General features: G+C 37.7%; 1 protein-coding gene across 7 annotated transcripts in view; it reads left to right on the top strand.

The window, feature by feature from the left end:
- The window catches only part of RARS2 (arginyl-tRNA synthetase 2, mitochondrial), an 82342-nt gene that overhangs the window by 53396 nt on the left and 12820 nt on the right, over window positions 1–16126 (top strand). For all 7 annotated transcript variants that reach the window (XM_045498992.1, XM_045498994.1, XM_045498989.1 and 4 more), the window contains 12 exons: window positions 3753–3911; window positions 4927–5033; window positions 6161–6256; window positions 9041–9101; window positions 10627–10703; window positions 11172–11296; window positions 11879–11946; window positions 12032–12141; window positions 12523–12618; window positions 13623–13697; window positions 15267–15330; window positions 15795–15866. In XM_045498992.1, the coding sequence (XP_045354948.1) occupies window positions 3753–3911; window positions 4927–5033; window positions 6161–6256; window positions 9041–9101; window positions 10627–10703; window positions 11172–11296; window positions 11879–11946; window positions 12032–12141; window positions 12523–12618; window positions 13623–13697; window positions 15267–15330; window positions 15795–15866 (1110 nt within the window). The remainder of the gene's footprint in view (window positions 1–3752; window positions 3912–4926; window positions 5034–6160; window positions 6257–9040; window positions 9102–10626; window positions 10704–11171; window positions 11297–11878; window positions 11947–12031; window positions 12142–12522; window positions 12619–13622; window positions 13698–15266; window positions 15331–15794; window positions 15867–16126) is intronic.

The raw sequence follows: 16126 nt of genomic DNA, 5'->3' as shown, positions 1-16126 counted from the left end.
AATTACCTTCTTTGTTTGAGTTGTAATCATGAATTCATTACATGTTTTTTCTAAAAAAATTAGAACAAAATTAAATGCATTTTAAGATAGAAGACAAATTGTATAGTTAAAAGGGTCTTTAGTGTCTAAGTTATGCTGACCGTTCTTAGTAGTTATTCTCTGTTTTAAGACAGAAATAACCAGGGTTGGGGTTAGAGCCCTGTAAGCAAAGAATTAAACTCTGTCTATGTTGCCAGTGGTATTCTAGAATCAAATTTAAGAGAGTAAGAGAGCATTATATACTTTATTTCTCGTACTTATTTCTTTATATTGGGACATATATAAAGCTGACTGTAATTATCTGAATCAGTTAAATTAGAGCTGACTGTAATTATCTGAATCAGTTAAATTAGAAATAAAATATCCTATGCTGCTTTGGGAATATTAGCATCTAGAAATAGTGAAAAGGTTAATATTCCTTTAAGGAAGTCTTAAATGTTTAGTTTATTTCCTCATGGAAATATACCTCACTTTCGTATTTTGGTAACTAAAAGAAAAATTATTTCCATTCTCAAGAACATCCTAAGCCACATTCTTATTATCAAATCCAAGTTTAAAACTTCGTTTTTATTCCTTTTGTGTCTAGATCTAACCTCAAAAGGAGGCTGTCTTCAAAATGCATACTTTCTAAACATAAAAAGTTTGTGGTGACTAAATTAAAAATTGTCTGTAATTTCAGAAGTACATAGTATTAAGGTTATTTTGTGAAGGAAAATGCATTTCTTTTCTAAAACGGTGATGAATGTTAATAATTACAGTTTTTTCTTGTTTATTTACAGGCAGATTATGTGCTAATTAAGGCTCTTCTATGGTTCTGTTTGATAGTATCAGTTGATTTTCAGTAATGTTTGGTTTATAATTACAAATTGCTGAAATGCCAAGATTCTTCAAGTGTTAGGGTTTGGTTTTGTTTATTTTGCTTTAATTATTTCTATTTTAAATTTTAAGAAAGGGAAAAGATTCTGGTAAAGTTTTTTCTAAAAATATTCTTACCAGTAGTTCACATGCATATTAGATTTTTTAAATGTTGTCTATTTGAGTTCAGAGTCCTAGATTTAAAAAAAAAATTTTTTTTGAAAATAAGAATATTTTGTATATGTTTGATTATAAATTATGTGTGAATGTGCATGTAGTATGTGTGTATGAGAGAGATATTTTCAATCACAATCATAGAAATATGTATACCTCAGTTACTATAGGCTGGACAACAGTTTAATTGTCCATGGATATGTCATTCAAAAGTCAGGAAGTTTGGGGCACCTGGCTGGCTCAGTTGGTTAAGCATCATCCAACTTTGGCTCAGGTCATGATCTCACGGTTCATGGGTTTGAGGCCCATGTCAGGTTCTGTGCTGACAACTCAGAACCTGGAGCCTGCTTTGGATTCTGTCCCCCTCTCTCTCTGCTCTTCCCCAGCTCACACTCTGTTTTTCTCTCTCTCTCAAAATAAATAAACACTTAAAAAAACGTCAAAAAGTCTGCAGTTTTACTATCTCACCGTGACTCTCTCTGTTTTCCTACACCTCACCAAAATTTTCTTTCTCTGTTTCTGACTTATTCTGGACTTATTTCATAGGAGCACATGGAAATTAATATTTTATGGTATGTGTGTTCAGTCTCCCCAAGACCACCGCCAGGTTTAATAACACATTAGAAGGACTCATAGGACTCCATGTATAATTGTGCTAACAGCTATGATTTACTATAGCAAAAGGTTGCAAAACAAAATCAAAGGGAAAGGAATATGCAGTGAAGTCTGTTAGAAACCAGGGCTAAGCTTCCAAGAGTCTTTTCTTGGTGGAGTCACACAGGATATACTTAGTTCCTCCTGCAACAAACTGGGACAACATACATGAAATGTTGTCTACCAGGGAAGCTTATTAGATGCTCCATGCCCAAAGTTTCTATTGGAGTTTGATCATGTAGGCACCCTCTGCTTAGCATGTACTAAAATGCCAAACTCCCAGAAGGAAAGCAAGTAGTTAGCATAAACCATATTGTTTTCATAGTTTAAGCACAGTAAGCTACTCTTATCAGTTAGGCTGGTGGGAACATTTCCCAAATCTGAAGTACCCACATGGCCAGCCAAGTTCCCAGATGCCAGCCAAGGGGTAAGCTTGCAAACCGGACATTTTAAGGATAGCACCTCAGGCCTGCTATATTAATTCTTTTCTGTGCAATGTGCGTTAAAAAGGAAAAAGAAATTAGGTAGTTTTAACCTCTCTTTGGAATATTTATTCATTACATTCTGCCATTCCAGTAGTTAACAGACGCCATCTATGAAAGATGAGACGTTTTTACCTTGATAGATGTTTAATGCCCTGTCCCTTTTGTTGGTAGATCTAGTGGGTCTAAGCCACATTCCAGTTGTCCCAGTGTGTACTCCAGCAATAAAACCACTTTATCTGCCACTGATATTTTGATGATATTACTGTAACAGATGCCTCCTATTTCTTTGGTAATTTGCCAATTTTTACTACTTTATGCTACTTTGATAGGTTTCTGAAAGAAATACGAGGAGAGTAAATGTATCATCCATGTTTCATCCTGGAAGTGAGTTACAACTTAGAAGTAAAATCTTTATATTCTATATGGGCAACTTCAGTACTACTTGAGGTGCAGAGTTGATATTTTTATTGTCATTTATTAACCTTGCATTTTGGAGACCAGAAAATTATTAAACTGTGATCACAGGATCATAGAAATGAAATGGGAGGCCATCCAATAAGCCATCCAATTCCACTCCTGTCATTGGGTGGGGGCAGAAGTAAACCAGCCAAGACAGGTGGTGCAAAAACATTCCAGAAGTGAGTGGTCCACACAGTTCTCAGGAGCCCAGGTTCGAGTGTAAGTAAACTAACTGTCCAGAGGTCTTCCTAGATAAGCTATGTTATGGGTCTTTTGCAGGTTTAGAGAACTATTTTAAAAGTCTTTAAAACAACTGCTGAATCATCCTTTGGCTTTTTCTTAGCCAGATTGAACCATTCTACCTCCTTTGACCTTTTCTCAGAAAAGTTGCGGCCATAATAATTTGCCCTTTTATTAAAAAAAAAGAGGGAATGCTAGCTTAATCCAACCCAGGCACTCTTTTTTTTTTTTTTTTTTTTTTTAATTTTTTAATGTTTGTTTATTTTTGAGAGAGAGTCGGTAGGAGCAGGGAAGGGGCAGGGAGAGAGGGAGACACACAATCTGAAGAAGGCTCCAGGCCCCAAGCTATCAGCACAGAGCCTGAAGTGGGGCTCAAACTCACAAACTTGGGAGATCATGACCTGAGCCGAAGTTGGACGCTCAGCCACCTGAGCCACCCAGGCGCCCCCTAACCCAGGCACTCTTAACCCAAGAGTCTGTGAACTTGGAAGGGAGGGGAAAATTACACATTTTATTTTCCCTAACGTCTATAATAAATTTAGTATTTTCTTCCATTACTGCATCACAACCTTAAAAAATGATTGGATAACTTTCAATGTAATTATTTCCTTTATGAGCATATGTGTTTTACTTTATGCATTTAGAAACATTTTGAGAAGGGATTTATAGGGTGCACTAAGGGCCCATGGCAAAAAAAAAAAAAGAAAAAAGAAAAGAAAAAAAAAGATTACACTCTCATGAGGGCAGTTGGCTAACATTTAAATGAAAGTTCTCAGGATTGTGTTTTGTTCCATTGAAGGTAACAGTGACTAATGTACTTCATTTAATATACTGTTATGCTTTTAGGTTTATGTACAAGTTAATAAAGAAGCAGCAGATAATAAAAATGTAGCAAAATCAGCGCATGAGTTCTTTCAGCGATTAGAACTGGGTGACATGCAAGCACTTGAACTGTGGCAGAAATTTCGAGACCTGAGCATAGAAGAATACGTGCGGATTTACAAGGTGCCCACCTACTCTCCTGTGATGGGGTGCTCTTGACTGGGACTACTGAGGAATGAAGTTGCTTCCTCAGCTCATGTTTTAAGACTAGATTTGTCATTCCATTGAAAATTAGGACCCACATTATTATTTATGCTGAAAGTTGGAGCTTTGAAACAATCCTGTGAAATTCACAAACCAAATATCAGGTGACACTCTAGTACTCTGTGTCAGTCTGGCTTCTCTTTTCTGTCTTCTGTTCATTCCTTCATTTTATCTTAATCGTTTTTTCCCCTTTCATTTCTGTAGGCCTGTGTGTGATGCATATAAATTTGTTCATTTAATAAACATTTTAGGGGGTGGGAGAAATACAACAGTGAGTAAAGGAAATAGAAGTACTTCTGTCTGGACTTCACATGCCAGCATGGAGATGGAGAGCAAATTAAAGACAATGGGGATTAAACAAGGACATACACAGTCTGTTAGGTGGTGATGATGCTGTGGAGAACAATGAAGCAGGGGAGGGGAGACGGAGTCTGCGAGTACGTGGAATGAAGAGAGTTTCATTAAAGAAACCCATGTGGCTAGAGTAGGAAAGCAGGATGAAGAGCTGCAGGAGAGGAGGTGGAAGAGGTTGTAGGATGGGGCATGAGGTAGGACATTCTCCAGAGCTGCCCAACCTTGCTTCTTGCTGTGATGGAGATGTTCCATGATGTGCTGCCCAGCAGCATAGCCATTAGCCACCGGTGGCTATCCAGCACTTGAAGCATGAGGAGTGTTCCTGAGAAAGTCAGGTTTTTTATTTTATGTAATTTGAATAACCGTGTGGGCCCAGTAACTACCATATCAGCACAGTACTATTGTGAGGACTTGCCTGGTGTGGGAAGAGGTAGAAAGTTTGGTAGAGCAGAGGAGTGACTTCATCTAATTCTTACTTTCCCAATCTGGGTGACAGACTGTAGAGCATCCTGTTTTGTCTTAGGATAAGATAATGGGACATTTAAGTAACTTCCTTTCTTTTGTTTCTGAATCCTTTTAGCGTCTAGGAGTACACTTTGATGAATATTCAGGAGAATCATTTTATCATGAAAAATCTCAAGAAGTCTTAAAATTGCTGGACAGTAAAGGACTCCTGCAGAAAACAATGTATGGTCAGGTTACTGTTCTTTAGTAAAGTTATTTCTTTGGGAAAAAATGATATAGTCTGTCAGTAAGAACAACAGAATGTGGTGTGCAACCTTCCTGGCATTTTTTTTGTAGTGCTTTTTGCTGTTCAAAGTACTTTTCCACATATGGTCTTCTTGCTGCCATGACAAAATCCTGGTCAGGTTGGAAGAAAAGTTGTTAATCTGCTTTTTACTTGTGAAGAAACTGAAGCACGGAAAGTACAAATGACTGGCCTAATGTCAGACAAGTTGATGTAACTGGAAAAAGGAAATAAAACTTACATCTTACTTAGCCCTGCCTTTTTAAAAAACCACATCCTGTTCAAAATGGATTTAAGACATATTATGTAAATAGGTATAATACAAGCTTTTGAAAGAGTAAAATGAGGAAATCAGGAAGCGAGGGCAGAAAAAAATAATACAGAATCAGGGATGATAATGGTATATCATCTAACACACTGCCTTACTTACGGTAGATTTCTAATTTAGCTTTGAGCTTCCTGTCAGCCAGACAAACAGTACCAGTCATAGGAGCCCAGGCATCTGTAATACAGAAGCAAACCAGTTGCTTAGAAGCACCAGTTGTCATAGTACCAAAGAGCTTCTCTTGTCATCTTTACGAGGAAGACATGGAGAACATCAGTAATGTGCATAAGGCAGATTTTTGCATCTCCATCTACAGATTCTAATCTTTGACAAGGCAGGAAAGACAGTAACAAAATTCCATGGTTTATTATTCAAGGGTATTTTCTGGCATGTTAAAAATTAGCCCAATATTAAATGCTATAATTTGAATTAGAAGAATGTGATGTTTCACAGTTAAACAGCTGAAATCTCATTTTTCAACTGGATATGCTAAAGACTTTCTAAGTACCTTATCCAGAGCTACAGAGTTTAAAAAGATAGGACAACTAAATATTAATTATAGCATACCCATTCTTAATAAATTCATGGTCCCATTCCTTGTTTTTCTTCATTTGGTTATACTGCTTATTGCTACGTAAGGAATAAACAATAGCTTCCAGTTTGCCAAAGATAATGTTATAGATATTATACTTTTAAAGGGTCTTACTCTATTTCTTAAGAGTTACCTGTTTGCATTTCTAGAAAAGGAACAGCTATAGTGGATCTTTCTGGAAATGGTGACCCCTCCTCAATTTGTACTGTAATGCGAAGCGATGGGACTTCTCTCTACGCAACCAGGTTTGTATGTAACAGGGGGGTCAGCATCAGAGTGTATGTGACTTCATGTGTTTTGTTGTAGGATCAGTGCTAAAACAGTCATTTTATCCTCAAAGCTGTTACCAAATCCTAGTTTCTAAATCTCTTGTTCTCATCACTTCAAGATGTATTTATTGGGCGTCTATCTATTGCCAGTTATAGTTCCTGGAAAGGTATAACATCATCAGAAAAGTGACTGAAAAAGATTATTTACAGTAAGTTAAACATCATAGGATTTCCACAGCCAATAAATACATTGTTCTACAAACTGAAAACTGAGGTACCTCAACTATAAATATTTTCCTGTTGTACATTGATAGGAAGTATATACTAGAAGGTGGTCATATTGGCTCAGTGGCACCCTCTGTAAAGATTCATCTACCATGCCCATGAGTAGCAGTCCTCATGTAAAACAGGGTAAGGGAGAAGTAGGCCATGTTGCCTTTTTTTTTCTTTTTCCCCTTCCAACTGTCTGCATGACTGATTCCTGTGGAAAGGAACAGTCTAGTCTCTGTTAATCAGTAAGAACTGGAACTTACATCTTATCAAGCACATTTATATCTGGGACAAAGCCAATAGGAAGGAGAAGATAGGACCATAAAAAAGACACACAAGCAAACATGGCCATACTGAAACACTTTTGGCAAAAGGCTCTAGTGTCTTCCAGGCTAGAGTTTTATATTGGATCATAAACCCACTTTTATAGTATAATTGAAGTATTGATATTTATTGTTGTTGTTAACTACCATCATTTGTTCCAAACAGCTTTAAACAACCATCTGATTCTCTTACTCTCCGTTAGAAAATTGATCTCTTTACTTTCTATTACTTTTTGGCATTTCCCTTTATCATTTCCATGTAATTATAGTTAGGAGGTGAGAAGAACCTGTGTATCTAAGAGGTACATTTCTTTTTCTAGATTAAAAACAATAATAGAAAAAATATTTTGTGTCGGCCAGTAATTGCTGGACAGATTAAATAAAGAAACCTTGAGCAGGGGCGCCTGGGTGGCTCAGTCGGTTAAGCGTCCAACTTCAGCTCAGGTTATGATCTCACGGTTCGTGGGTTTGAGCCCCGCGTCAGGCTCTGCGCTGACAGCTCAGGGCCGGGAGCCTGCTTCAGATTCTATGACTCCCTTTCTCTCTGCCCCTCCCTCATTTGCACTCTGTCTCTCTCTCAAAAATAAATAAAACATTTTTTTAAAAAGTGTCCGCCCAGAATAGAGGTTCCATGTCATTTTAGTGGTCCTGATTTGGTTATTTTTCTTGGGCTGTCATTCATTAGGTCTAGATTTTTCGGTATATTTACCTTAATACCTATGTGTTTCTCTTTGAGACAATAATTGTGTTTTTTGCCATTTGCCAAAATGTTTAGTGTTTCACCTTGCTCGAACTTTGTTTCTGCCCTTTCAGTGGGTTCTTATAGAATACATCAATACATGTGGATGTGAATTAGAAGAGTAGTTATAACAGACAGAAGTGCGGGAGAATACTGGCAAGAGCACAGGGTGAGGCTGGGGACCTTCTTTGGGCTGGGTCCCTACTTTGAAATGAGAGGCCTGAACTAAATGATCTGACATTCTTCCTGCTTTCAAATTCAGGTTTCACAAACTCAGCCTAGAGCTTTTCTTTATATTCTTCTCTTTTATTATTTCATTGGATCAAAAGGCTTCTCTTTGTTTTGTCCTTGTGTCAAACCAAAAATATAGTGGGGGTATATATTTGTGACTTCATCTGGGGGATAATCTTCTATACTCGTGTTTCACAACCTTTGTTTTTTTGTTTTTGTTTTTCCATTATAATCCCTCTCAGGAGCCTTTTTAGCCTGTTTTTCCTGCTTGCCCACCTCAGGAAATGTTTGATATCACAGATCTCCTGTGCATCTGTATGTGTTGTGTGCACATATGTGCTTTATACATAAAAAGAATAAGATTCTGTTGTCCCTCAGGAGCCAGTTTTTGCCTCCATTGTGAATGCATGCTCTATGTTCTATTAGGATTAGGAGATGGGCACTAATGATGTTTTGATGCTTTCCATCATTTCAAAAGATCTAGGACCTTTTAAAATCTTCCCAGTGTCATATAGTGTTAACCAAAAATAGCTTTGGTTTTCAATTTCAATATTTTCATAATTTTGACTTGAAATTTCACTGTTAATAGTTTGGTTTTCATTATTTCATACTAGATGCAAACTGAGTTTTTTATACTTAGAGAAAGGAGAGTTGAGTTTTTGTCAAAGGACTTTCTGGTCTTGTACAGTGTTTTAGAAGGTATTGCTTATCACTGATTCAAAACTTTTGAAAGTCCTTGTAATAGGAGAGTAGCTAAAAGATATCTGTTAAGTTACCACATCACCTGTGTTTTAAATATGTTCTTTAAGAAGGTATACTGCCGAAAAGTGACACTCAGGTGATTGTTCCCAGTACAGGCTTGATGAACAAATCATAAAACATTTACCTACAGACACTTTGCCTGGAGCTGCTTTAGTACTACTGCTTTTCCCAGAGCTTATATTTACTTATTTTGTTGTGTTTTTTTTTAATCTTTCCACTGTACTTTTATTATTGTTGCTTTTCCCAAAGCTATTTTTGTTATTATTACTTTATATGAAAGTATGGTACTGGGATTATATAATCATAAGCAGTATACCCTAGACTGTGGAGTAATAGGAGTTCTTAATTAGAAAAACCTCATTACTATTAAATACGTAAAGCAAATTTTTACCCAGATCTGCCTAGTAACTCTTAATTTATGGCCATATTTTTCAGAGATCTTGCAGCTGCTATAGATCGAATGGACAAGTATAATTTTGATACAATGATTTATGTGGTAAGTAATCACAATAAAGAACAAAAGATTATGATCTTTACCTCATGGAAACTGCAAAGAAAGAAGTTAATTGCCATGTTGAAAAACTATGGAAAAATAATCTTGTCAAAATATAGAAGAAATTCAATGTTAGGTTTATTTAAAAAAAATTTTTTTATGTTTATTCATTTTTAAGAGACAGAGACAGAGCACAAGCAGGGGTGGGGCAGAGAGAGAGGGGGACACAGAATCTGAAGCAGGCTCCAGGCTCTGAGCTGTCAGCACAGAGCCCGACGTGGGGCTCCAACTCACGAACTGCGAGATCATCGTAAAAAAAAAAAAAAAAACCCAATTCAGGAAAATAGTTATGTGAAATGAGTATGTGCAGGTTACCATAATGTACTTTTTAAAAAATAACTATTTTAGGGGTTCCTGGGTGGCTTGGTCGGTTAAGCGTCCGACTTCGGCTCAGGCCATGATCTCACGGTGCGTGAGTTCGAGCCCCGCGTCGGGCTCTGTGCTGACAGCTCAGAGCCTGGAGCCTGTTTCGGATTCTGTGTCTCCCTCTCTCCCTGCCCCTCCCCTGTTCATTCTCTGTCTCTCTCTGTCTCAAAAATAATTAAAACGTTACAAAAAAAAAAAAAATTTTTTTTAATAAATAAAATAAAAATAACTATTTTAATAATTTAAGACAAGTTTTAAAATAGTACAGTTTCCATGGACCCTTCACCCAGCCTTCCCCAAAGAAAATATCTTAATATAACCATGGTATTTTATCTATACCAGGAAACTGACATGGTAAAGACCTTAGTTAAAACATGTACTTGCGTGTGGGCCTAAATATATTGGGGGGAGGGGAGAGATCACATAACCATCACAACATTCAGAATAAAGAACTGTTCCATCATGAAGCAAACTCCATCTTGGGAACCACTTAATAACCCCCCCTTCCCCCTAACCCTAACCCTTGGCAATCATTGCTCTGTTCTCTATCACTACAGTTTTGTCACTTTGAAAAGGTTATATAAGTGGAATCACAGTAGGTAACCTTTTGAGATTGGCTTTTTTCACTCAGCAATAATGAATGCCCTTGAGATCCACCCAAGCTGTTGTGAGCATCCAATAGTTTGTTCCTCTTATTGCTGAGGGTTATTCTGGTCTTTTCTTCCCTTTCCTTCCTCTCCATGTGCAACCTCCCTTTCCCCTAAGAAAAAAAAAGTTGCCATTATATACCTTATTAGAACTTAGCTTTGTCCTTCTTGGAGATAAAGGTTATGATAGCTGAAAGAGAAGGAATTTAAATAGAATATTCAAGAGATTAAAGTTCGTATTTCCTCCTGACTCGTGGAGTGCTACAGCTCTTATTATCTTGTAGAACACTCAGCTTAGACGTTCTTCTACTGGCATCCTCTCTGTGTGCTTATTTAAAATACATCAATTGACAATGACTCTGGTCTGTCAAAACTCAAATATTTTGATTTATGTCCAACCTGTTTTTGTAGGTTAACTTATCACTGTTGTTTTAAATACTTTTTTTTCCCCCAAGACAGATAAAGGGCAAAAAAAGCATTTTCAGCAAGTGTTCCAAATGCTGCAGATCATGGGATATGACTGGGCAGAAAGGTAATGTCAGCACAGTTCTTAACTGCCTGCTTAGGATCATTAAAGGTTTGTTAGGTCAGCCAAGTCCCAAAATATACCAGGTTGTTGAAAATTGTTATTCAAACTTCATTTCTTTGTTGCAACATATTTGCAAAGCAGATTTGTTTTTTACATTAATGTCCTTATTTCTAACTTACAAACATTTAATATATGTGTCTTTAGTAGACATCTGTTCTCAGTGGCTTGATGTCCAAAATTCGTAATCCCTCCTTTTATTTCACAAAGGCAACTAGTAATTTAATCACATGCTAGTGATTATCTGTACAGTGAAGCTGTGTGTTTAACATCTTTTGTGGCATATAACAAATCACATCACATTTTAATTTGTTAATTTTGAAAAGCCCCTCCGTGAGAGTTAAAGTTCAGACTACTCTCTGAAAGGGTATTGTTACACACTTTGATCATCAGTTCTTTTCTCCTTCATTTCAGGTGCCAGCACGTGCCCTTTGGAGTGGTGCAGGGAATGAAGACTCGAAGAGGAGAGGTTACCTTTCTGGAAGATGTTCTAAATGAGATTCGATCAAGGATGCTACAGAACATGGCTTCTATTAAGAGTGAATTCACTTTAGTGTTACAGTCACAACTTACATGCCACTTTTATGTTCTACGGACTTCTGTGCAGTGTGATTTGTTATGACTGTCCCTCTCTTAATTTTCATTAACCTTGTCAAAAATAGCTTGCACTAATTAGAGGTGCCAGAGGTTTTAGACTTGCGGCTTGGTGTCATTCAGTTCAGTAATCTGCACTGATACAACACTAGGCCTCTTTCATGGACAGCTTCAGCATTGTCATTCCACTGTTGGAGTGCTTATGTGAAATTCCTATGTATGTAATAGGAAACAGGTCACAAGTCCTGGTGGCTTTCTTTAGCCTTGGAAAAGTAAGTACCAGCTTTATCTAATGTCTCACAAGGGATATTCATGAGAAAAACAAATTCATGTTTCTTTCCCTTTAATGTAGGCAGGGGAACATCTTTTTCCAAGGTCAATTAGCCCAAATTAGGGAAGTAAACTGCCCACTCTGAACCTGTTTGTTCTTGCTGGCAGCATATGTTTTTGGCAGATTTTATCTCCTTCAATCCCTGATTCTGAATGGTTTCATGTAGGTTAAAGATAGCTGTCTTTGTCTGTTTCAGCTACCAAAGAAGTGGAGAACCCACAGGAGACTGCAGAGAGGGTCGGGCTTGCAGCACTCATTATTCAGGTCTGATAAGACTGCATCCTGTGAGACCCTTTTGTTTGGTACCAGAACAAATCCCAGCACTAAAGGTTTACTCTTGTCATTTTAGGACTTCAAAGGTGTGCTCTTGTCTGACTATCAGTTCAGCTGGGATCGTATTTTCCAGAGTCGTGGGGACACAGGCGTCTTCCTGCAGTACACGCATGCTCGCCTCCACAGGTGAGGGGAGTCTGCAGGGATACATGAGCCGCTCTGTCCTTCCCAGGGTGAGGCTTGGTTGATGTGCTCCTAAGATCAAAGTCATATTTGCTGGGCTTCTCAGACATCTGTTCAAAACTAGTTAGAAATACAGTGGACCACCTGTTAGGTTTGGTTTTTTTTTTGGGGGGGGGGGGTGGTTAAAATATTTATTGAGCACCTATAAAGAAGTGCTTTTGTATGTTACCTTATTCTGTACTCAGAATAACCCTGCCAAAGAATATACTCCCTTTTTCCAAGGGAAGTAACAGATTTAGGAAAGATTAAAGCATCATGATAAACTTCAATTAGGTGTCCTTGGATGACTTGTTTAATCCGTTGTTTTTAAACTTTTGATAACAGTTTGGAAGAGACTTTTGGATGTGGTTATCTAAATGATTTCAACACTGCTTGTTTACAAGAACCACAGTCTGTTTCCATTCTTCAGCATCTTCTCAGGTATGGGTTTTCTAGTATTTATCTAGTCTTCATCTGCCTAGTGAAATGACTGTTGGGGGTTTGCTGACCACTGGAGTGAATAAGCCAGTAACTAGCTCTTACCCCGTCCCCCTGCCACCAGACAGCAAGCGCTTTTCCTGGAGGTATGACCAAAAAGCAATTTATCTGCCCTTTGAGGGCAGACAGAGGACATAGTCAAGGTCAATCCTTGGGACTTAAAAATATTATCACTGCTGAATCGGCACAGGTGCCTAACATCTTCTGGGTCATGGTATGAGAATAGAAAGCCTAGTAAAGCATAAATTTTTAGTTTTGGAAAAGCTCATCTTCTCCTCACCCTCTTCAATAAGTGACGGGGAATCTCTGCCTTTGTACAGCTTCCATGAGACCATAATCCTTCATTTGCTACATGGTTTTAATTCACAGTCTCAGATGAATATCTACTTGATGCCCCTACACTGGGCAAGAGACCATACCTTTGAGCTCTTTCAAGCTTTGTTGGTAAAGCCAGACTTGTCAGGAGATACTAGTCTCTGGAAAGGGATGTGGGTAGTTAACAAGGCAGTTTTCTCTAATTGCCACACAGTGGTCAATGATTCTTTCCTGGGATCAGGAGTCAGTTTTCTCACATTTGGCTAATCTGGTAGGAAAAATAAGCCAACGTGGTTTCCTTGGCATTGAGGGTAGACTCTGTTTGTTAGTTCCTAGATTATGTTCCTAAACATGGCTGGAGGCTTTTTACATTCACTTTAACAGCCATGATTTGAGTCCTTGTTCTGGGCTAGGCCTAAGGGATAGCAAGATGATTTAGAAAGTACCTGCCATCAAGGAATTCGTAAGAAAGAAAACTGCGCCTTTACCTTCAAATGCACCCAAGGTCCTTTTTCATATATACCTTCTACTCTTAATGATTTCAAGTCAGCCTTACATCCAAGATCTTAACAGCTTAGTGTAATACGTGCACAGTCTTCCTCTGCCAACTGCTGCTGTCATGTTTCTTTTAGGTTCGACGAAGTGCTTTATAGATCATCTCAGGACCTTCAACCCAGGCACATTGTCAGTTACCTTCTAACTCTAAGGTACCTATAACCTTGCTGTTTTCAGGTATTAAAGACCTCTGAGACCTGATCTGAAAAAGGACCTTTCTTCTAAAGTCTTCCTATAAACAAACCCCCGGCCTAAAAAATGAGGTACTTTAAGTTATAGGAATTCTTGCTTCGTTTTTGCAAATCAGCAATTAATATTCATTTATTCATTCAGTGATATAAGGTACAGTCATTGAGTCTTTTTAACAGGAACTAACAGCTTTGTCACGGGTGGTTACATAACAGTACGTGTGTGTTAAGATACAGCGAACATAAGAGACTATGTTAGGGCACTCAGCCCAGCCTTGATGGATCAGAGAGGGCTTTATGGAGGAGAGGAGTTGATATTAATCAGGAGAAACAAAGTCGCAGAAAAGGAAGAAAAAGCCCAGAGTTGAACAAGAAGATGATACTGAAGGAACTACAAGCATAGTCCTGCGAGGGGTGAGAAATGAGTGTGTACACACCTTTTTTGCATGTATTAGGGTATTTCAGCTTATTTTCAGGGCAGTGGAGTCCATAAAAAGATTTTAAGCATAGAAAAATTAGCCAGCCAGAGAACAGAGAATGAACTGGAAGGCAGATCAGTAACACTTGAATAGAAATTTCATAGTAGCTGTTTCAGAATTCTGAATAGAAGTTGAGTATCTTCTAGAGCAACAGCTGTTATCTTTCTATAAATCTATTTAAGAAAGGAAATACTTGCTTTTACTCAAGATTTACTGAAATCAGATTTATTGGGGTGTTCTTGATTATCCTTTCTACCTGCCTTCCCCAGATTTAAATAAAAATTTTTTCCCCTTTAAATTCTACATAGTCATAGAGAAATAAAGAAGCCAGAAAGTCTTATTAAATGTCAGTTAAGGGGCACCCGGGTAGCTCAGTCAATTGATCGTCCACCTTCAGCTCAGGTCTTGATCTCGTGCTTCACTTCATGAGTTCGAGACCCACATTGGGCTCTCTGCTGTTAGGCTGTCAGCATAGAGCCCACTTTGGATCCTCTGTCGCCCTCTCTCTGCCCCTCCCCTGCTTGCACTCTCCCCAAAATAAATAAATATGTATTTTTTTTTAAGTCAGTTCATCATTGAAACAATGTCATAAGCATCATTTCTCTGGCACATTGTTGTATTTGCTGCTATACCTGAACAGAAAAGATGCTTTAAAGAGTGGCCCATGTTTGTGCGGTGTTTGTATTTGATAGCTAGTCTCTACCCCACCTCCTCACCATACAGAGGGGGAAGTCAAGGCCACATTATACCTTTCATCCTAAAGATGCCTAAATGAGAAAAAACTAATTATTAGAAAGGAATCCCCTATCTTTATAAAACACTGAAATCACCACCTTAAGAACTTAAGGTATTAGGACCAAAATCTAAAGCTTTAGTTTAATGTGTTTTACTTTTCTTATTACAGAAATGCAGTGATTCAAGTTTCAGCTTTCCAATGTTGGATACATCTTTTAATGGAGCTAGGCTTTGATTTAAGTTGAGGCAATAAAATACCAAGCTTGCATGTTACAACAGGAAATGACTTCTGGTCTTCATTTCTCTCTTCCCGTTTCAGTCATCTTGCAGGTATGGCACACAAGACACTGCATATAAAAGACAGTCCTCCTGAAGTGGCTGGGGTACGTTAAGTGTTTTCTGTGTTATCTTTAGCATCCTCAGGTTACTATTACTGAGTCTTTCTTGTAAATGTTTCTAAAATAGCATCTCGTTTAACTGCAGTAGTATACTTATAGACTCAGGTGGTACTTAGAATTGGGCTATAACAATCAGTGTTTTCAGATTTTCCAACACACTGGACTTTGAAACACATTTTCCTAAGAGTGAGGAGTTCCCCATATCTGAAGCTGGGCTGTATAATGATAGTGTCACTCCCACTCCCCAACTCTTGGGGTACCAGTCATACTATAAATTACAGGATGCTAAATTTGTTTTTCCTTACTGACAGCAAATCTTAGGGCACCCTGAGATACTGTTCCTACTTTAAATTAGAAGAAAATTAAAATTACTCTTAAAGATACTCTTCTTTACTCATGTATTGTTAGCCTGTTGTTGAACATTAATCATCCTTTGTTTTATTTTATAGGCCAGACTTCATCTTTTCAGAGCTGTGCGTTCTGTGCTAGCCAATGGAATGAAACTTCTTGGAATAACACCTGTATGTAGGATGTAATTTCTAATTAAAATAGCAGCTTTTTAATTAATGAATTCTAGTTCTCTATTCTTATATGCTTTGTTTAGAATTTAAACTATTCTGTATCAGAATCTATATTTTATTAAGCCTAAGTGATTCATCAACTTATTAAATCTTTATCTTAAAAAATCATCTGAGTTCCCTCATGGTCCATAAGTACTAAACAGAGTTTTGTAAAACTAACTCAAATCTTCTAAAATTCACTGCGGTCTAATGGGGATAAA

Source organism: Leopardus geoffroyi, chromosome B2 (assembly GCF_018350155.1).
Source record: "Leopardus geoffroyi isolate Oge1 chromosome B2, O.geoffroyi_Oge1_pat1.0, whole genome shotgun sequence".
NCBI lineage: Eukaryota > Metazoa > Chordata > Mammalia > Carnivora > Felidae > Leopardus > Leopardus geoffroyi.
This window is presented reverse-complemented; position numbering and strand designations above follow the sequence as displayed.